This window comes from Entelurus aequoreus, linkage group LG21, assembly GCF_033978785.1.
Source record: "Entelurus aequoreus isolate RoL-2023_Sb linkage group LG21, RoL_Eaeq_v1.1, whole genome shotgun sequence".
NCBI lineage: Eukaryota > Metazoa > Chordata > Actinopteri > Syngnathiformes > Syngnathidae > Entelurus > Entelurus aequoreus.
In genome coordinates this window covers 9,964,720-9,987,800 of record NC_084751.1, presented here as the reverse complement: position 1 = coordinate 9,987,800, position 23,081 = coordinate 9,964,720, and the positions used below count along the sequence as shown (strand labels likewise).

The 23,081-nt window shown below is 38.2% G+C and overlaps 1 protein-coding gene across 4 annotated transcripts in view; it reads left to right on the top strand.

The window, feature by feature from the left end:
* The first annotated feature begins 9,512 nt into the window (after positions 1 to 9,512).
* Positions 9,513 to 23,081, top strand: part of LOC133638338 (scavenger receptor class B member 1-like) — a 32,586-nt gene continuing 19,017 nt past the window's right edge. The window contains exon 1 of one of the 4 annotated variants that reach the window (XM_062030857.1): positions 9,513 to 9,681. In XM_062030857.1, the coding sequence (XP_061886841.1) occupies positions 9,562 to 9,681 (120 nt within the window). In that variant the 5' untranslated portion in view covers positions 9,513 to 9,561. Of the gene's footprint in view, positions 9,682 to 11,221; positions 11,574 to 23,081 lie in introns of those variants that run through there. The other 3 variants (XM_062030856.1, XM_062030859.1, XM_062030858.1) reach the window with 3 other exon arrangements.

The window sequence follows — 23,081 nt, the reverse complement described above, 5'->3', positions numbered from 1 at the left end:
TGATTCTACAGATTTTCTATATTTGCCAGAATAATTTGTTTGAATTTTAATCATAATAAGTTTGAAGAAATATTTCACAAATATTCTTCGTCGAAAAAACAGAAGCTAAAATGAAGAATTAAAATAAAATGTATTTATTATTCTTTACAATGAAAAAAATAAATTTACTTGAACATTGATTTAAATTGTCAGGAAAGAAGAGGAAGGAATTTAAAAGGTAAAAAGGTATTTGTGTTTAAAAATCCTAAAATCATTTTTAAGGTTGTATTTTTTCTCTAAAATTGTCTTTCTGAAAGTTATAAGAAGCAAAGTAAAAAAATTAATGAATTTATTTAAACAAGTGAAGACCAAGTCTTTCAAATATTTTCTTGGATTTTCAAATTCTATTTGAGTTTTGTCTCTCTTAGAATTAAAAATGTCGGGCAAAGCGAGACCAGCTTGCTAGTAAATAAATAAAATTTAAAAAATAGAGGCAGCTCACTGGTAAGTGCTGCTATTTGAGCTATTTTTAGAACAGGCCAGCGGGCTACTCATCTGGTCCTTACGGGCTACCTGGTGCCCGCGGGCACCGCGTTGGTGACCCCTGAGGTTCAGAGAATCTGGAGAAATCACTGAACGTAAGCAGCTAAGCCCGTGACCTTCCATCCCTCAGGCTGTACTGCATCAACAAGCCACATCAGTGTGTAAAGGATATCACCACATGGGCTCAGGAACACTTCAGAAACCCACTGTCAGCAACTACAGTTGGTCGCTACATCTGTAAGTGCAAGTTAAAACTCTCCTATGCAAGGCAAAAACCGTTTTTATCAACAACACCCAGAAACGCCGTCCGCGTCGCTGGGCCCGAGCTCATCTAAGATGGACTGATGCAAAGTGGAAAAGTCCACATTTTAAATTGTTTTTGTATTTACATCTAACACAATTTCCCGACTCATATGGAAACGGGGTTTGTACTTAGATTTCAGTTTTTGCAGTGTATTTCTGCCTGTGTGTGTGTGTGTTGCGATGCAGTCCTGCTGGTGGGAAGGCAGTACTGCAGCGTGTCAGGGCTCTCACACACACACACACACACACTTTGTTTAAGGAAGTGCCGGACAAAATGAAAGTGAAGTAAAAAGCACAGAGCAGCTTTTGTTGACAGTGAACTGGAAAAGTTCAATGCTGAGCATAAAATGATCGCCTGAAGGACGCTTCCGGTGTCATTCCGGTCCGGATGAAAACCCTGTATGGGCTGATCCCAGGTCAGCTGCCCACTCCATCCTGAGCACAGGCAGCGGGTTTAGTGCAGGTCCGGGTAAATGTGGCGAGGGCGTTCCAACCCCGAGATTGGTGTTGGTGTTGCTCAACATGTGCAAGGAGAGTGTTGACCACAGAGGAAGATGAAAGCCTCGTGCTCACTCAGAGTTCCTGATTCTGCTTCTTGTCTCCATCAGCACTCAGGAAGGAAAGACGTCAGATGAGAGACCGCCGCCGTCATGAGTGCGCTGAGGAAGAGAGGCGCTCTTCATCCGCCAAATGCACCACGACCATGAATAAAGTTGCTGAGGTTTGATTTCCTGGAGCCTGACAGAAGCTCTGTGTGTGTGTGTGTGTGTGTGTGTGCATGTGTGTGTGCGTGTGTGTGTGTGTATGTGTGTGTATGTGTGCGTGTGTGTGTATGTGTGTATGTGTGTGTGTGTGTGTGTGTATGTGTGTGTATGTGTGCGTGTGTGTGTGTGTGTGTGTATGTGTGTGTGTGTGTGTGTGTTAACAAGCGCTTCAATATGTGATGCAGACGCCATCGCCATCTTGGTTACTCGCTGTTCACCCTTGGTGACAATTTAGATTTTTTGCCTCCATGCTTGTTTAAAGGCCTACTGAAATGACATTTTTTTTATTTAAACGGGGATAGCAGATCTATTCTATGTGTCATACTTGATCATTTCGCGATATTGCCATATTTTTGCTGAAAGGATTTAGTAGAGAACAACGACGATAAAGATCGCAACTTTTGGTCTCTGATATAAAAAAAAAAGGCTTGCCTGTACCGGAAGTAGCGTGACGTAGTCGGTTGAACATTTCCGCAAAGTTCCCTATTGTTTACAATGAAAGCCACATGAAGTGAGAGTAATTCGGACCGAGAAAGCGACGATTTCCCCATTAATTTGAGCGAGGATGAAAGATTTGTGGATGAGGAAAGTGCAAGTGAAGGACTAGTGGGGAGTGGAAGCTATTCAGATAGGGAAGATGCTGTGAGAGCCGGGGGTGAGCTGATATTCAGCTGGGAATGACTACAACAGTAAATATATAGCAGACGTGAGCACATCACCCCTATATTAGCGGCCCTTCACTGGCTCCCTGTGCGTGACAGAATCAATTTTAAACTCCTTTTATTTGTTTTTAAATGTCTAAACAACCTCGCGCCAACATATCTCTCCGACCTCCTTCAGCCTTACTGCCCCACCCGATCCCTAAGATCAGCCGATCAGCTGCTACTGACGGTCCCAGACACAAGGCTGAAGCTTAGAGGTGACAGAGCTTTCGCTGCTGCTGCTCCCAAGCTCTGGAACGACCTACCTCTGAGTGTTAGGCAAGCCTCCTCTCTTCCTGTTTTTAAATCCCTCTTAAAAACATACTTTTATTAGCTAGTTTAGTCTTTATTTGAAGGGACAATGTACAGAAAGACAGATATGTTTTGTACCAGATTATAGCTAAATAGCTAATTTCCATCTGCAGTCCCTGGCTACCTAAATTAAAGGGATACAAGAATCATGCAATAAAATTATGACAATAAAATCATACACAAGTATTAAGAAAAAAGTCATAAAATGCCCTTTCATGGACACATACTTAATATACAATACAACCACACCTCATTTACATCATCACACTATCACACTACACATTATTCCATGGCTTTTAACACTGAGTGATATCCATCCTGCAATGGCGCCCCATAACACACCTGCTGTGAACCTGTTTTTATGTTTTTATATTTTTTATTTTTTATTTTTTTTATCGTGTTCTGTTTGTGTTGTGTGGTGTTTGCTCGTTTCTCGTATTATTTTAACCTGCCCATTGTACAGCACTTTGGCTACCCCTGTGGTAAATTTTAAAATGTGCTTTATAAATAAAGTTGATTTGATTTGATTTGATTTGAAATAAACACAAGACATATATATACTCTATTAGCCACAACACAACCAGGCTTATATTTAATATGACACAAATTAATCCCGCATAAAAACACCTAGGTGTTTGTTATGCTAGCGCCTAGCTCCTAGCTACTAGCTCGAGCAAGTTATAGCTCGAGCTATAGCCAATACAATTCAAACACCTGCACAACACACACACTCACTCAGCCCAAAGAACCGTTCACCTAACCCAAGGTTCATAAAGCTTATATATTTAACCAAAGTTACGTACATGACACGCACGTACGGGCAAGCGATCAAATGTTTGGAAGCGCGCGGGTGGGACCTGATATTCAGCTGGGAATGACTAAAACAGTAAATAAACACAAGACATATATATACTCTATTAGCCACAACACAACCAGGCTTATATTTAATATGCCACAAATTAATCCCGCATAAAAACACCTAGGTGTTTGTTATGCTAGCTCCTAGCTCCTAGCTATAGCTAGGAGCTAGGAGCTAGTATACTAGCTCCCGTCCATATAACCCGCCAATACAATTCAAACACCTGCACAACACACACAATCACTCAGCCCAAAGGACCGTTCACCTAACCCAAGGTTCATAAAGCTTATATATTTAACCAAAGTTACGTACGTGACACGCACGTACGGGCAAGCGATCAAATGTTTGGAAGCGCGCGGGTGGGACCTGATATTCAGCTGGGAATGACTAAAACAGTAAATAAACACAAGACATATATATACTCTATTAGCCACAACACAACCAGGCTTATATTTAATATGCCACAAATTAATCCCGCATAAAAACACCTAGGTGTTTGTTATGCTAGCTCCTAGCTCCTAGCTATAGCTAGGAGCTAGGAGCTAGTATACTAGCTCCCGTCCATATAACCCGCCAATACAATTCAAACACCTGCACAACACACACAATCACTCAGCCCAAAGGACCGTTCACCTAACCCAAGGTTCATAAAGCTTATATATTTAACCAAAGTTACGTACGTGACACGCACGTACGGGCAAGCGATCAAATGTTTGGAAGCGCAGCTGCGTACACACGGTACCGCGTCTGCGTCTGTGTATCCAAATCAAAGTAATCCTGGTAAGAGTCTCTGTTGTTCTTCGATCTTGACTGCATCTTTCGGGAATGTAAACAATGAAACGCCGGCTGTGTTGTGTTGCTGACTTCCCTCGCAAAATACTCCGCTTCGCACCGACAACTTTCTTCTTTGCTTGCTCAGCTTCTTTCTCCATAATGCAAAGAACATAATTGCAACAGATTCACCAACACAGATGTCCAGAATACTGTGGAATTATGAGATGAAAACAGAGCTATTTCGTATAGGCTTCAATGGGGGAGCCATACCTCTGTTCAAATGGCTACGTCACGCGCATACGTCATCCTCCAAAGGAGTTTTCCAACCGGAAGTTTAGCGGGAAATTTAAAATGTCACTTCATAAGTTAACCCGGCCGTATTGGCATGTGTTGCAATGTTAAGATTTCATCATTGATATATAAACTATCAGACTGCGTGGTCGCTAGTAGTGGCTTTCAGTAGGCCTTTAATCAAGATAAATACCATCAATATGATCGAATATTGTCTTTCCCATTATATTGTCGAGTTTAACTTTTGGTATTTGTTTTGCCAAAGTAGGGCCGATATTTACAAAAAATGTGTTACAATTGGGTACTATCTCCTTTTTGTCGTGAACTTCTTTGTTATCTTTGTTGAAATAGTCGGGGATTTTAAGTTGTGCTTTTTTTCCCCCAGAACCCTGTTAATTATGTACTTTTTGTGTTGTCTTCATTTTTGACTAACAATTGACTAAAGCAGGGGTCACCAACGCGGTGCCCGCGGGCACCAGGTAGCCCGTAAGGACCAGATGAGTAGCCCGCTGGCCTGTTCTAAAAATAGCTCAAATAGCAGCACTTACCAGTGAGCTGCCTCTATTTTTTAAATTGTATTTATTTACTAGCAAGCTGGTCTCGCTTTGCCTGACATTTTTAATTCTAAGAGAGACAAAACTCAAATAGAATTTGAAAATCCAAGAAAATGTTTTAAAGACTTGGTCTTCACTTGTTTAAATAAATTCATTATTTTTTTTACTTTGCTTCTTATAACTTTCAGAAAGACAATTTTAGAGAAAAAATACAACCTTGAAAATGATTTTAGGATTTTTAAACACATATACCTTTTTACCTTTTAAATTCCTTCCTCTTCTTTCCTGACAATTTTAATCAATGTTCAAGTAAAAAAAATTTTTTATTGTAAAGAATAATAAATACATTTTAATTTAATTCTTCATTTTAGCTTCTGTTTTTTCGACGAAGAATATTTGTGAAATATTTCTTCAAACTTAATATGATTAAAATTCAAAAAAATTATTCTGGCAAATCTAGAAAATCTATAGAATCAAATTTAAATCTTATTTCAAAGTATTTTGAATTTCTTTTAAAATTTTTGTTCTGGAAAATCTAGAAGAAATAGTGATTTGTCTTTGTTAGAAATATAGCTTGGTCCAATTTGTTATATATTCTAACAAAGTGCAGATCGGATTTTAACCTATTTAAAATATGTCATCAAAATTCTAAAATTAATCTTAATTGGGAAAAATTACTAATGATGTTCCATAAATTCTTTTTTAAATTATTTTCAAAAAGATTCGAATTAGCTAGTTTTTCCCTTCTTTTTTTCGGTTGAATTTTGAATTTTAAAGAGTCGAAATTGAAGATAAACTATGTTTCAAAATTTAATTGTCATTTTTTTCGTGTTTTGTCCTCTTTTAAACCGTTCAATGAAGTGTAAATATCATTAATTATTAATAATAACATAGAGTTAAAGGTAAATTGAGCAAATTGGCTATTTCTGGCAATTTATTGAAGTGTGTATCAAACTGGTAGCCCTTCGCATTAATCACTACCCAAGAAGTAGCTCTTGGTTTCAAAAAGGTTGCTGACCCCTGGACTAAAGTATTCCATTTTATGTTTTTTCATAATCCCTATCAATTTAAAAAAAATATTTTTTATACCTCTCAGTTTATACAAGTGATTTTTTTTTTCTTGCAAGCCTTTTTTGATCCCATTTATCATCCATGGTTCGTCAGTTGACCTTTTCCTTGCTATTGCCTCCAATTTGGATTATTTTACAGTTCTTGTCCCACAGATTAATCCATATATTCAAGAATTAACTCAATAAATAATAACACATTCAAATTGCTGAGGCACATAAACTCAGGAGCACAATATACGGTGTAAATAAACAAAATGAGGTCAAGATTCATGGCGATATTGAGCATGTTTTGTGGTGCACTGTTTCTTGAAGCGTGATACGAAAAAGCATGTTGCACGTTCACACGCCCCGCTATTTGAGAACATCTGCCTCATGTGTTACGGTACGAGACTCAACTTCTGTGTGTGTGGGTGTGTGTGTGTGTGTGTGTGTGTGGGTGTGTGTGTGTGTGTGTGTGTGTGTGTGTGTGCAAATCATTTTAGCCGTTAGCCTGTTTGGAAGTGTCAGACAGACAAAAGAAACACGCGCAGACACGCCAGTTCATTAACACCTCCATTAATCATCTCTGCCAAGAAGTTATGTATTCGCCTTTTTTTTTTCTTGTCTCTTAGTCATTTAGTTATTAGCAACAAAACGCAAAAAGTTATGTGCAGAGTTTGGGGAACCTTTCAGGAAACGTGCAAAATCGGGATAAGGAGCAATTGATTACATTTTGGGGCTGACCCGGATCATCGTCTCCATTCAGAATTTTTAAAGATGATATAATGATTTGCAAATGTTTTCCAACTTATATTCAATTGAATAGACTGCAAAGACAAGATATTTAACGTTCGAACTGAGAAACGCTGTTATTTTTTGCAACTATTAGCTCATTTGGAATTTGATGACCGCAACATGTTTCAAAAAAGCTGGCACAAGTGGCAAAAAAGACTGAGAGATTTGAGGAATGCTCATCAAACACTTATTTGGAACATCCCACAGGTGAACAGGCTAATTGGGAACAGGTGGGTGCCATGATTGGGTATGAAAGCAGCTTCCATGAAATGCTCAGTCGTTCACAAACAAGGATGGGGCGAGGGTCAACACTTTGTCAACAAATGCCGTAGCAAATTGTCCAACAGTTTAAGAACAACATTTCTCAACCAGCTATTGCAAGGAATTTAGGGACTTCACCACCTACGGTCCGTAATATCATCAAAAGGTTCAGAGAATCTGGAGAAATCACTGCACGTAAGCAATGATATTACGGACCTTCGATCCCTCAAGCGGTACGGCATCAAAAAAGCGACATCAGTGTGTAAAGGATATCACCACATGGGCTCAAGAACACTTCAGAAAACCACCGTCAGTAACTACAGTTGGTCGCTACATCTGTAAGTGCAAGTTAAAACTCTACTATGCAAAGCCAAAGCCATTTATCAACAACACCCAGAAACGCCGCCGGCTTCGCTGGGCCCATGCTCATCTAAGATGGACTGATGCAAAGTGGAAAAGTGTTCTGGGGTCTGACTAGTCCACATTTCAAATTTGGTTTTGGAAACTGTCAGTATGTTATTACATTATCATGTCAGTATGTTATCATATGATCATATAATGTCAGTATGTTATTACATTATCATGTCAGTATGTTATCATATGATCATATAATGTCAGTATGTTATTACATTATCATGACATTATGTGATCCTATCATGTCAGTATGTCATTACATTATCATGTCAGTATGTTATCATATAATCATATAATGTCAGTATGTTATTACATTATCATGTCATTATGTGATCCTATCATGTCAGTATGTCATTACATTATCATGTCATTATGTTATCATGTGATCATATCATGTCAGTATGTCATTACATTATCATGTCATTATGTTATCATATCATGTCAGTATGTCATTACATTATCATGTCATTATGTTATCATATCATGTCAGTATGTTATTACATTATCATGTCATTATGGGATCATATCATATCAGTATGTCATTAAATTATCATGTCATTATGTTATCATGTGATCATATCATGTCAGTATGTTATTACATTATCATGTCATTATGTTATCATGTGATCATATCATGTCAGTATGTCATTGCATTATCATGTCAATATGTTATCCTATCATTACATTATCATGTCGTCATATGTCACAATATCATGTAATTCCTTATGTTATCATGTGATCATATCATGTCACTACGTTATCATGTCACCATGTGTCACCATACCATGTCATTATATTTTCATGTGATTATATCATGTCAATATGTTGTCATGTCATCATATCATGTCACCAAATCATGTCATCATATCATGTCATTATCATGTTATCATACAATGTCATTATATTTTCATCTGATTATATCATGTCAATATGTTATCATGTCATCATATCATGTCATTATGTGATCATATCATGTCATTATGTTATCATATCATGTCAGTATGTCATTACATTATCATGTCAACATATGTCACCATATCACATCATTATGTTATGTGATCATATCATGTCAGTATGTAATCATGTCATTACATCATCATGTCATTATATGTCACCATACCATGTCATTATATTTCCATGTGATCATTCATGTCAATATGTTATCATGCCACCATATCATGTCATTATCATGTCATTATGTTATCCAGTGATCATGTCATGTCAGTATGTAATCATGTCATCATATCATGTCACCATATCATGTCATCATGTGATCATATCATGTTATATCATGTCATTATGTTATCATGTGATCATATCATGTCAATATGTCATTACATTATCCTGTCACCATATCACATCATTATGTTATCATGTTATCATATCACATCACCACATCATTGATGACATTGTCATGTCATCATGTTATTGTAAATCATATCATGTTATCATGCCATCATGTTATCATGTATAGACCGAATGAGAGGGCGCTGTGCTGAGTAGTCATGTGACAGCAGCGTGACTTCCTTCATTTGAGGATGAATGATGAAAATGGTCAAGGAGATAAAAAAAATTAAAAAAAAGTCAATATGAGTATTTTTACCCTGTGGGCAAATCAGTGCAAGATTATGGCTACACAACGTTTCACCACATCCTGCACACACACTCACACACACACACACACACGCACACACACACACACACACGTTTCTTGTTTGAAGATATTCTTCAGAAGTGAACGATGTTTGCACCTTCCTGCAGTCGTCTGACATTTAAAGGTGATGAGATTCTCATCTGCGTACCTTTGATATTGTCCTTCCCATTAAGGACTCACACCCAACATTCCACGCTGCTCCTCCTTGCAGGATGCAAGGGGCGTGGCCTACGGGCTATAAACTCTAGCCAGACTCACGGCGGCCTCCTCGCATCTTTTGCTGGAGACCCTGAGGAGAAGCTGCAGTCATGGCCGTCAATAAGTCCAGAGTGGCGGAGGGATTCATTGTGGCCGGAATTCTCACCGCCATCTCCGGAGTGATCCTCATCTTTGTGGGCCAGGCCGTGATGAAGGACCAGATCATCAAGGTACGTCGTTTGTGTTCAGGGAGGCGACAACTTCTTTCACTCAACAATCCAAAGCAACTTTGTTTTCCTGTCAACTGTAATAAAGTCTAAATATCACACCATCTGGCCCGCTTTTCGCCTCGGTTACCAAACATTATGCCAGAAAAAAAATAAAAATTGTGCATTTTCCTGCTCATCATCCTGGAAAAGGGAGGTTCCAAACAAAGATTAAAAATCATTTTGATTGAGAGCACCACTGCAAAATGACCCACTAGGGGCCAAAGAAAGTTGCGAGTGATAGCACTTTGATAAAGAAGGTGACAACCTATTGAATTAAATTCTCCGCTGCTCATGAACAATTTTATAATAAAAGTAAAAGTGATGTTAAATGTATATATATTTTGCATTGTTTTTTTTGTTTGTTAAACTATAATTATTCCCTATTAAAATGTGTTTTGGGTTAAAAGTGTTGTTTGTTGGGGCGGTATAGCTCGGTTGGTAGAGTGGTATAGTATATATCTGTATCATGAATCAATTTTAGTGGACCCCGACTTAAACAAGTTGAACAACTTATTCGGGTGTTACCATTTAGTGGTCAATTGTACGGAATATGTACTTCACTGTGCAACCTATTGATAAAAGTCTCAATCAATCAATAATGGCCGTGCCAGCAACTTGAGGGTTCCAGGTTCGATCCCCGCTTCCGCCATCCTAGTCACTGCCGTTGTGTCCTTGGGCAAGACACTTTACCCAGCTGCTCCCAGTGCTACCCACACTGGTTTAAATGGAACTTAGATATTAGGTTTCACTATGTAAAGCGCTTTGAGTCACTAGAAAAAAAGTGCTATATAAATATAATGCACTTTTTGGAACTGATTAATTGAATTTATATAATTCCTTATTGGAAAAATTGCATGGGTTGAGGTAGCATCACTGTAGTTTAGAATAATTGACTGTATTGGAAGTGAACACTAACATGGTGTGTATTTAATTTGCTTAAAGTTGCTGTTAATTGATGTCATTGTGTAAACATGAGCTACATCTGGGAATAAGACTTATGTTGATTTCCTGAGCAGGTCCGATCAGTCTTTCAAATCTTTGCGCTAGTTCAGCTACTAAATAAAAAGCACACAGTATTATATGTGTATTATATATTTCTATGCATTTCATTCCTCATATATATGTATATTGCATTGTTTTATGTTTGTAGAACTGTTATTATTTCCTGTGAAGAATGTGTTTTGGGTTAAAAATGTTGGGTTTTTCTGATTAATTGGATTCATTTGATTCCTTATTGGAAAAACTGTAAATAATGATATATCTAAAAAAAATAGATGAGCAGTTGACGATATTGAAAGTGTAAAAACACTAACATGTTATGTATTAATTTTTCATTCATTATGTTGATCTGTCTTTCAAGTCTTTGCTGTAGTGCTGCGCTACTAAATAAATATCACATTGCATTATATATGTTTATTCGTGTACACAGCGTATTAAACCCTCGTTAAAGATGACCCTTAATCACACCGGGCGGGAGGACAACTACATTTCCCAGAATGCTCCGCGCGGAAGAGGCGCGGTTAGAATAGTATAAATAAGATGGCAATTGACGGGGGACAAACATCTTCTTCACGTCAGCTGGAATGTTTAAAATCCGGGGGAAAAACAGCGTTTCGTCACGGTACCGGTCCACACCCCACGGAGGTGTCCTTTGCCCCTGCTCCGGCCGGCTTTAGGCCGTGTAGTGTAGCCGCCACCAGCTAGCGAGCTAACAAGCTAACCAATAACAAAGTATGGCAGTGGAGCGAAATAAAGTGGCGCTGGGCTTCATGGTCGCAGGTGTCGTCGCTGTCTTCTTCGGGACCGTCATGGTGGTCGTGGGTCCACTCATCATCGACGACCAGATAGTCAAGGTGAGTTCGAGAGAGAGTTTATGCAAACTGGGTCACGGAGTACGTGGACCGGACACGCACACGCTGCGCGTAATAGGAGGTTAATTGTCGCTCAATCGAGCATCTCATCAAATGTACTTTCCCCGCTTTGGAAATGTCAAAACAAAACAAAAAAATAAACTCTTTACTTCTACAAAATGTTACCAATTTATCAGAACACACATTTGATTGTAAACAACACTAATGTGTGCGTTAAGGCGAGGGAATTCATACACAAAGCAAAGTGCTACACAGGAAATTACAAGAAGGCAAAATAGGTAAAATATAAGCATGAAAACAATCATAATTCACATTAAAAATTCTGAAAATAAAATCATTTAAAAAAAAAAATCATAATTCAAATTTAAAATCAATCAAATAGTGTAGATCAGGCGTTTCAAACTGGTTTTCATTGAGGGCCACATCGCAGTTATGGTTGCCCTCAGAGGCTTTTAACAGTGAATAATATACAGTATGAATATAAATGTGTATATATAAAACATGTGTATAATTGTCTTTTTAAAAAAAATCTTTTTATTTTATTTTATGTACGCTGGTTAGAGTGTCCGCCCTGAGATTCAGATAGATTCAGATTCAGATAGGTCTTTATTATCATTGCACAAGTACAACAAAACTTTGTTTTCAGCACAAACCCAATAAGATTAGACAAAACAAACAGTGTACAGGGATACAGAACAGGCTGGAACGTTTTAAGGCGCCCCGTAAAAAATGGGAAAAAGGTAGAACGCTGGGGAAAAAGATGAGTAAAAAAATACAATCTAGACTGGGCTCCTAAGAGGGCCCAGTCTGGGGTGGGGAAAAAACCTCCATGCAATGCACACATAGACATGTTACATTTAGATCGGTAGGTTGTGAGTTCAAACCCCGGCCGAGTCATACCAAAGACTGAAAAAATGGGAGCCATTACCTCCCTGCTTGGCACTCAGCATCAAGGGTTGGAATCGGGGGTTAAATCACCAAAAATGAATCCCGGGCGCGGCACCGCTGCTGCCCACTGCTCCCCTCACCTCCCAGGGGGTGCACAAAGGGATGGGTCAAATTCAGAGGACAAATTTCACCACGCCTAGTGTGTGTGTGACAATCATTGATACTTTAACTTAACTTAAATCATAACACCCAAAGAACAGTTTTGTGTTCTTCGAATCTCAAGTCCATCCACACTTTTCCTACTACTGAAAACAATCATACATTTCGTTTTACTGGTATCCAATCTATTAATATCAAACCATCTTTTAAATTTGTTGAATTCATTTTCAACCACCTCTAACACATCCTTTATATTTTGTCCTGAATGTGTCCTCCGCAAATAAAATACACTTAAACCGTTTAGAAACGACGGTGATATCATCGACAGACATGAGAAACAGTATTGGTCCAAGGACTGATCCTTGTGGTACGCCACAACTCATATTATGTAAGGCAGACTTCCAGTTGTTAACTTCCTCAAACTGTTTTCTGTCCTTCAGGTAACTTTGGCCACTCCTTCTTATTCCATATTTGTACAGTTTGTCCACTAATATAAATCACCAACAATTATTCCTGGGCGTGGCACCGCTGCTGCTTACTGCTCCCCTCACCTCCCAGGGGGTCAACTGCAGAGGACAACTTTCACCACACCTGGTACTTTAACTTTAACCGTGCAAAACCAAATCTTTAGATTGTACTGTTAAAAACTGGCAGCTCAGTCGCCACAATTTTACCTTAATATTTGCATTTTTTTTTTACAGCATATAAAATAAAACAATACATGGAATTAAGTTGTCGACTTGTCCAGGGTGTACCCCGCCTACCGCCCGAATGCAGCTGAGATAGGCTCCAGCACCCACCGCGACCCCAAAAGGGACAAGCGGTAGAAGATGGATAAATTAAATGGCGTGGGTTAGTTAGTGCGTGTGCCTCACAATACGAAGGTCCTGGGTTCGATCTTGGGCTCGGGATCTTTCTGTGTGGAGTTTGCATGTTCTCCCCGTGACTGCGTGGGTTCCCTCCGGGTACTCCGGCTTCCTCCCACCTCCAAAGACATGCACCTGGGGATAGGTTGATTGGCAACACTAAAATTGGCCCTAGAGTGTGAGTGGGAATGTTGTCTATCTGTGTTGGCCCTGCGATGAAGTGGCGACTTGTCCAGGGTGTACCCCGCCTTCCGCCCGAATGCAGCTGAGATAGGCTCCAGCGACCCCAAACGGGACAAGCGGTAAAAAATGGATGGATGGAATGGGGAAAAAACGGTACCACTTTTTTTTTTTTTTACGTCATGCAAGTTTTTTATACTGTAAAATCTACGGTTGTTGTGTTTTATAGTGCATTATTTGTCTATATTGAAAGTGGATTTTACTGTAAAAAAAAAATGTTACTGTAACATTTTTACATGAACAGTTTCTTGGAGTACTTGCTTTGAAATCAACATTCAAGCAGATATAAGTATTTATTTTTATTTGAACAATAACAGTGTTTCCCATAAACTGCCGAGATACCTGTGGCGGTGGGGGCGTGGCTATGGGCGTGGTCACCATGACATCATCGAGTAATTTGCATAATTTACTACAATGATATGATTTTCTCTAAAAAGGCTAAAAAAATGTATACTTACTAATTAATAATACCAGTTTTGTTTTAAACGTCCATCCATCCATCCATCCATTTTACAATATAATTACAACACTTTATGTACATATTTATATACAGATTTGAACAATAAGTTATTCACTGAAATATATTTATTAATTGTGGTTCTTACAAAAAATATATATTATAAAATATAAAAGCTAAAATGTCTCTTAAAGCTCTGCCCCTTTAATTAGTGCATACTAAATAATTAAACTTTAGCCTACTACTACAACCATATTATTTACCAGCAACATAAAGTGAAACAGAGGCAGAGGTGTCGTATATGATTTGCCTGAGAAGCTGGACAGGACAAAAAAAAAATTAAATTTTTTTTATTTTTATTTTTTTTTTTTATTTGTGGCGGGCGTAATTCTTTCGTGGCGGGCCGCCACAAATAAATGAATTTGTGGGAAACACTGAATAACATTGTTTTCAAATGTATGATGATATAATATTTAGTTTTATTATTAGACATGATTAAAGTGTAAATATATGTAATTGTATGCAGTACATTTATTTTTGTAATACATTTATTAAGAAAAGGTACTTTATTTACACATATTTCCGCGCTTTCGGGGGCCACACAAATTGATGTGGCGGGCCAGATCTAGCCCCCGGGCCTTGAGTTTGACACATGTGGTGTGGATAAAATACTTATATGCACAATTAAATAAAAGTGTTTTCAGCCTGGATTTAACAATGGCTATTTACAGATTTTAGGAGCTATTTACAGATTTTAGGAGCATAAGGCTGAAACACTGTCTCACCAAGTTTTTATGTAATGATTGTTCTCGTTAGTTCATTGTATATAACACAACCACATCTCATATAAAAATACACACCATAAGTTGGCAAGAAATACTTAAATAATGAATAAAGCAAAATATGTTCTGGACCGAAAATCCCTCCATATTCTCCACTGCACACTAGTGTTACCATACCTGAGTTATTGTGTAGAAATATGACTACAAAAGTACGCTGAATTAGGGATGATGTTTGATAAGAAATTATCGAGTTCGACCCTATTATCGAATCCTCTTATCGAACCGATTCCTTATCGATTCTCTTATCGAGTCCAGATAGGTTGTTGTATATGGAAAAAAACACACAATATTTGGTTTAACAAAAGCTCACTTTTATTATATAAGAAAAAAATAAAATCTAATAAATAAATAAATATTGACCGTTACCCCCCTAAAAAAATAAAATAAAATAAATAAATATTGACTGTTGTTACCCAAAGTATATTAAGTGGGATTTTTCAGAAAAACAAATATATACAGTAACACAAAAACAACCTGTCTCTGTGATCACTATATGTGTATACATAATACTATAGTGTTAAATAAAATCAGTCCCTTGGGCACAAAACTGAAAATAATACAGCTCTCCAAAAAGTGCACTTCTGCTGCTATTTGACATAACTGTTTGTTATGATGCTCTGACATTTTTGCACTTTATTTCTTTATTGAAAGAAAATTCTATGAAGAGAAAAGTTGTTTGCAAATGTGGTTACAATGCTAAAAAATGAAAAGTTAAAGCTAAAAAAAGAAATACACTTTATTGAGTTAACATTATTTCTTTATAGGGGGAAAGATGTGTTGTTATGAGATAGGGAATATAACAACTACACTACCCAGCATGCAACGGGAGTGACGAGCATGCACGGTAGCCCCGAAAAGTGTTGTTGCATGTCGTCCCCTGTGAAAGTAATTGTCAAGAACTCAGCCAACATGCCTCGTCTGCATTATTTATAATTAGACAGACAACACATATACAGTGTGATTTTGTTTTGTTTACAAGGAAAGAAAAACAAAAGTTAAAAAAGGGAGATGTCATATATATGTATGTGCTGCGGTTGTTTTAAGAACGTTGTGACAGCTGCCGTAAAGGAGGTGCGTTGCTAGCCTGGTTGCTATGTTTCCGGTTGGTCGTAAAAGTGTTCGTCATGTGTTTGTACCCTGCTCAAATCTCACAGTAAAGTTATTCATTGGATTATACCTTTTGTTTTGAACTTTATTATTCCATTGTTTTTCCTGCTTTCCCTATCTGCGCCTAATGACTGAGCTACGTGACGTAAATACTTGTGATGTCTCAAGGGGCATTTCTGGTCGGGATGGGATTCGTTCCGAGGGATACGAATAAAGAACCAACTCTTTTTCTTTACTATAGTGGTCTCGATAACGGGTACCGGTTCTCAAAAAGGGATTCGAGTCCGAGGACTCGGTTCTTTTCTTATCGAACAACCGGGAAAACCGGTTTCGAGTTTCAAGAAACAAGAATCTTGATAATTATTTTGAACCTAATAATAAAAAAATGTATTCATCAAGTTATGTGAATCACAACTTTTGAACAACAATTTAGTCATGAGAACTTAATTGATTATTTATTGTTTCAGTTGTACATTGAGTACAGGAAGTGAACAAACAAACATGTTACTAATCCCTATAAAACGGAAAAGGGGTAAGAATAAGTCATATTCTCCTTTTTAGTAGTATAACAACCTGTATTATTGTCAGGTTCAAACACTGATGACATCTATTAAACCGACAAGAAGCAAGGAATCATGTAGAGACTGAGTTCAATTTAGCTCAATGAGGAGAGACGTATTGGGCTGTACACTTAGTTACAGTTCCAACCTACGCTCTAAGGTCCAGTCCCATGTGCTCCTCTATTTATTTGGGAGGTCCTTGGTTACATCACTGAGGCTGCTTCTGAAGGAAGGGGGGTAAATTCAGCAGCCCCAGTTAGACACAATATATGATTATTCAGAAATGCAAATGTGCTGACACTCGTGATATCGCCCTGTCTCTGCTTTGTCTGGGTCACGGTACTCGATGTTCGGTCTTGGCAGTCAGCAGGCCGGGTCTGGACACAAACACTGATACGAGACGACTCGCAATCCAAGATGGCAAGTTGTCCCTTTGCACAGATCGAAAAGTACAACTTCAGCACAATTGATAATAACTATAACAACGGCCTTTAAGCATAAGAGTTGTGTGATCATTTGTACATAATTATTCTAACAATTATTAATAATCACTGTAAATATTTTGACATTACTGTTTTAAATTTAAATAGTCAAAAACCCGTGATTGATAGCCGTACTTTGATAAACTCACGGACGGAGAAGCAGTAACTCCCTAGCTCAAATTAAAAATGAGTACAAGAAACATTAACATCTTTCCCCACTAAGAAACGACATACCCCAATCTAAGCTTATCTAAACCCATTACTGTGTGAGCAACTAAGCTACTCAATTATGCACATTGACCCTACGAGACGTGCTGTCTTGGAACAGAGTGATCAATATCGCTACTCGGAGGAATATGACACAGAAGTGTCCAAGGACCGCTGAACTCAGTAGGACACGCCAACACCCGCCAGAACACTGTTAATAGTGAAGCAGAAGAAACCCAAAACATGCAAAACAATGGGCTTTCTAACAGTGAGTCAATTTTTTTTAGTCATTTAAAAATAATCCAAAGATTTCAATGTGTGTACTTTTTAAGCACATTCAACAATACCGCAATAATAATGATAACCTTGTCACTGAAGCTATCACAACTATGAATGAACATGTGGAGATTTTTACGGTAAAAAAGTGGTAGCTCAGTCGCCAGAATTTTATCGTAAATAAAAACAAAACTGTAGTATCCTTTTTCCATTTGTGGTAATACACTATAAAATACTGCATATTTTACAGTACAAATAATGGTACCGGTTTTCCCATTTTTATTTATATACTGTAAAAAAAAAAACATGTAAAATTGACAGATCTTTTTTTTAGTGTACGTAAAATATATACAGTACAGGTCAAAAGTTTGGACACACCTCATTCAATGCGTTTTCTTTATTTTTATCAAATCAAATCAACTTTATTTATAAAGCACAATTAGAATTTACCACAGGGGTAGCCAAAGTGCTGTACAATGGGCAGGTTAAAAGATAATACGAGAACCGAGCAAACACAACACAAACAGAACACGATAAAAAATAAATAAATAAAACATAAAAACAGGTTCACAGCAGGTGTATTATGGGGCGCCATTGCAGGATGGATATCACTCAGTGTTAAAAGCCATGGAATAAAAGTATGTTTTTAAGAGAGATTTAAAAACAGGAATAGAGGAGGCTTGTCTAACACTAAGAGGTAGGTCGTTCCAGAGCTTGGGAGCAGCAGCGGCGAAAGCTCTGTCACCTCTAAGCTTCAGCCTTGTGTCTGGGACCGTCAGTAGCAGCTGATCGGCTGATCTTAGGGATCGGGTGGGGCAGTAAGGCTGAAGGAGGTCGGAGAGATATGTTGGCGCGAGGTTGTTTAGACATTTAAAAACAAATAAAAGGAGTTTAAAATTTATTCTGTTACGCACAGGGAGCCAGTGAAGGGACGCTAATATAGGGGTGATGTGCTCACGTCTGCAGGTCTGTGTTAGCAGACGAGCAGCAGAGTTCTGCACAAGCTGCAGGCGGGCGAGGGAGGCCTGGCTAATGCCTACATACAGGGCATTGCAGTAGTCAAGACGAGTCGAGATAAAGGCGTGGATTAATTTCTCGAGATCATGTCCTGATAGAAACAGTTTCACTTTCGCTATTTGGCGTAATTGATAAAAGCTTATTTGAATGACGCTGCTGATTTGTTTTTCGAATTTAAAATCTGAGTCGAACTTTACCCCCAGGTTTGTGACATAGTCACTGAGATACGGGGTCAGAGTGCCGAGGTCAACGTTGGGGGAGGGAGAGCGACTTGGACCGAACAACATAACTTCTGTTTTGTCTTCATTTAGGCTCAGGAAGTTAGCTGAAAGCCAGGCTTTGATGTCGTGCAGGCAGTCAATAAGACGTTGAACCGTGTTCTTTTGTGCCATGGGAAAATAAATCTGGCAATCATCGGCATAAAAATGAAATGCAATATCGTACTTCCTAAAAATAGAACCAAGGGGGAGAATGTAAAGCGCAAATAAGATTGGGGCAAGGATTGAGCCCTGGGGAACCCCATGTGGTAAAGGAGCTTTACACAAAAACTTCTGTCTGTTAGGTACGACCGGAACCAGTTGAGGGCGGTGCCCTTAATGCCCACACAGTTCTCAAGACGAGTGATTAAGGGGGCGTGGTCGACGGTGTCGAACGCAGCAGACAGATCTAAAAGCACCAGGACAACATATTTACCAGAATCAGTTGACAGGAGGATATCGTTAAAAACTTTTAAAAGTGCTGACCCTGTGCTGTGGAGGGCTTTAAAACCGGACTGGAACAGCTCAGTAATACCATTATCCTCTAAGAAGGGCAACAACTGACTGTAGACAACCTTCTCTAATATTTTGGAAATGTATGGAAGATTAGAGATAGGTCTAAGGTTAGAGAGGAGAGAGGGGTCGAGGCTTGGTTTTTTAAGTAGAGGTCGTACCACTGCATGTTTAAACTCTACTGGTAACTATTCCAGAAGAGAGGCTACTATTGATAATGATAATGTTTATGACTATTTACATTGTAGATTGTCACATCAAAACTATGAATGAACACATGTGGAGTTATGTACTTAACAAAAAAAGATGAAATAACTGAAAACATGTTTTTATATTCTAGTTACTTCAAAATAGCCACCCTTTGCTCTGACTACTGCTTTGCACACTCTTGGCATTCTCTCGATGAGCTTCAAGAGGTAGTCACCTGAAGGGGTTTTCACTTCACAGGTGTGCTTGAAGCTCATCGAGAGAATGCCAAGAGTGTGCAAAGCAGTAATCAAAGCAGCAGTGGCTATTTTGAAAAAACTACAATACGAAACATGTTTTCAGTTACTTCACCTTTTTTTGTTAAGTACATAACTCCACATGTGTTCATTCATAGTTTTGATGCCTTCAGTGACAATCTACAATGTAAATAGTCATGAAAATAAAGAAAACGCATTGAATGATGAGAAGGTGTGTCCAAACTTTTGGCCTGTACTGTATATATTTCGAACAACTTGTAGCAAACATATGTTTAATACAAATAATATTAAGATAATACTATAATAACATATCGACAAACCTTTAACAGAGTGATCAAACTCATGCATTCTTCGACTCTGCTCCCCTGGACTGGAGTGTGAGCTGCTTTTTCTCGTTGTACTTTCATAAAACCTTGCACTCTTTCGCCCTTTTTAATTACCCCTTGAGGAACTCTAAAGAAAAGTTGATCCTTTTCGCGATTTGAACGATTCATACAGCCGAAAACAACGCAAGCATTGGGCTTTTTTTTCTTTGAGAAAGTCTAAATGGCACCTCGTACCCATTGAGAACAGAGCTAGCTTGACCTAACCTGACTCTCGACAGATCCTTGTAGTTCGCTGAACTCCACACAAGGATCTGGGACTTCTCAATAGGGGATGTATTTCAGAAGGCGGGGCCTTGTAAAAAAAATAATTGTAAGTGATTGGATAAAGCACTTGTCCGTTATCTTGAATGACGTGCTACTTCAACCACTCACATCCAAATCAACTCGTGACGCTGATGAGAGCGACGCTGGGAAATCCAAAACAGAACAGGCGACATATTGGATAACGACAGAGCAAAAAGTTCTCTGTCCATCTTTTAAAGAATTAACATTCGATAGATTCGACAAAACAGTTGCAGTAGCAGAATCAATGCCATTGTTGTTTGAATCAAACAGTCGCTTCGGTGCTACGTCACATCTATGAAATCCTGCCCGGCGATCCTGATTGGTTCATTATTTTTTGCTCTCTTGAAGGAGTTTGCAATGCACTCGAGCCCAGATCCTTGTGTGGAGCTCAGCGAACTACAAGGATCTGGTGAGAGTCAGGTTGACCACCATGTATATCTAATGAGCAGTAAAATCCAAGCACAGACGTTACCATATTTTTTTTTACCATTGTATTAAGAAGATCAATAATTTTTAATTATCTTAAATAAGTAAAAAATCCCCCCCAAAAATTAAACTGACTCTGAATCTCTGTTAGCAAAAATTGCACTTCAATAAATATTGACCATCTTGAACTGTAAGTTTGGATGTTTATTGTTTTTTTTGCCATTTTTTTTGTAACGGATTGGCATTCCTGCTCGTTCGCCCGTGCTAATAGGCACATGTTGCTCTTTTGTTTTGAAGCCACAATATTCCCACTTTTTTTTTGAATATTTATTACCTTGCTGAGCTTCTCACGAGCGAGTCGAAACTTGCGACTGCGAGGTGAGGTGAGGTGAGGCTCTGTCGCTGATGTAAGCTGGCAGTCCCGCCTATACTAACAGTGCCAAAGATTGTACATAACTGACAAGAGGACCCACTCCCTTCAGTTAATTCTGCTAGTTCAGCAGCTGAGAGTGACGCACAGTGGGGGCCTGTTCGAAAGAGAAGAAGAAAACAAACATTGCAATTTACTGATACCGGTGTTGTGCCAAAAAAATTACTCACTGCCAAAAATGTGTTGTTCACACGGGAGCGTGCACCACATATTAAAGCCACACTGCTAGTTCTTCTTCTGTAATAAAATTCACAGTAATTTATTTCTCTGAATCGCTTTTGGGCAGGCATCCTGTCTACATTTTGTCGTTTGTGATTTCAGCTTTGTAAAGGTCACTTTAACATCTTTTATGATTATATATATATATATATATATATATATATATATATATATATATATATATATATATATATATATATATATATATATATATATATATATATATATATATATATATATATATATATATATATATATATATATATATATATATATATATATACAGAACAGAAAAATAAACACAATACTTTTGTTTATGCACCCATTTTTCACGAGTTGAACTCAAAGATGTAAAACTTTTACTATATACACCTATTTATCTCAAATATTGTTCACATATCTTTGCTGAATGTGTTTTTCAGCTTATTGTGTTGTTGTTGCATCCAGAAGAACTCCCAAAGGGAAAGTATGACACTTAACTTTTATTACAAATCTTGTGCTAACAGGTTCAATTCCGACACATTCTTTTTCTCTTTCAGGCACGGTATATTTACAAGCGTTTGGATTGTCTGAACGTGACCATAGAGATAAACACCGGGAAGTCGTTAGCTTAAATAGTTATTTAACAGTTTTATTTAAAATTACATGTTGGATCGCTGTTGTCCTGAACGGCCCAATATTGTTGCAAATAATAATGTTGACTGCCGCGACTCGTCCAGAAGTTGCACAGTCCATTTTCCCAAAGGTTTACAAGTAAAACGTCCTTTAGAAGTAACCTGATTAGAGCTGTTCGATAATATCGGACTGCCGATATTATCGGCCGATAAATGCTTTAAAATGTAATATCGGAAATTATCGGTATCTGTTTCAAAAAGTAACATTTATGACTTTTTAAAACGCCGCTGTGTACACGGACGTGGGGAGAAGTACAGAGTGCCAATAAACCTTAAAGGCACTGCCTTTGCGTGCCGGCCCAGTCACATAATATCTACGGCTTTTCACACACACACAAGTGAATGCAAGCATACTTGGTCAACAGCCATACAGGTCACACTGAGGGTGACCGTATAAACAACTTTAACACTGTTACAAATATGCGCCACACTGTGAACCCACACCAAACTAGAATGACAAACACATTTCGGGAGAACATCCGCACCGTAACACAACATAAACACAACAGAACAAATACCCAGAACCCTTTGCAGCACTAACTCTTCCGGGACGCCAAAAAATAGCATTTTTTTCCATAACTTGAGTTGATTTATTTTGGAAAACCTTGTTGCATTGTTTAATGCATCCAGCGGGGCATCACAACAAAATTAGGCATAATAATGTGTTAATTCCACGACTGTATACTGTGTATCGGTTGATATCGGAATCGGTAATTAAGAGTTAGACAATATCGG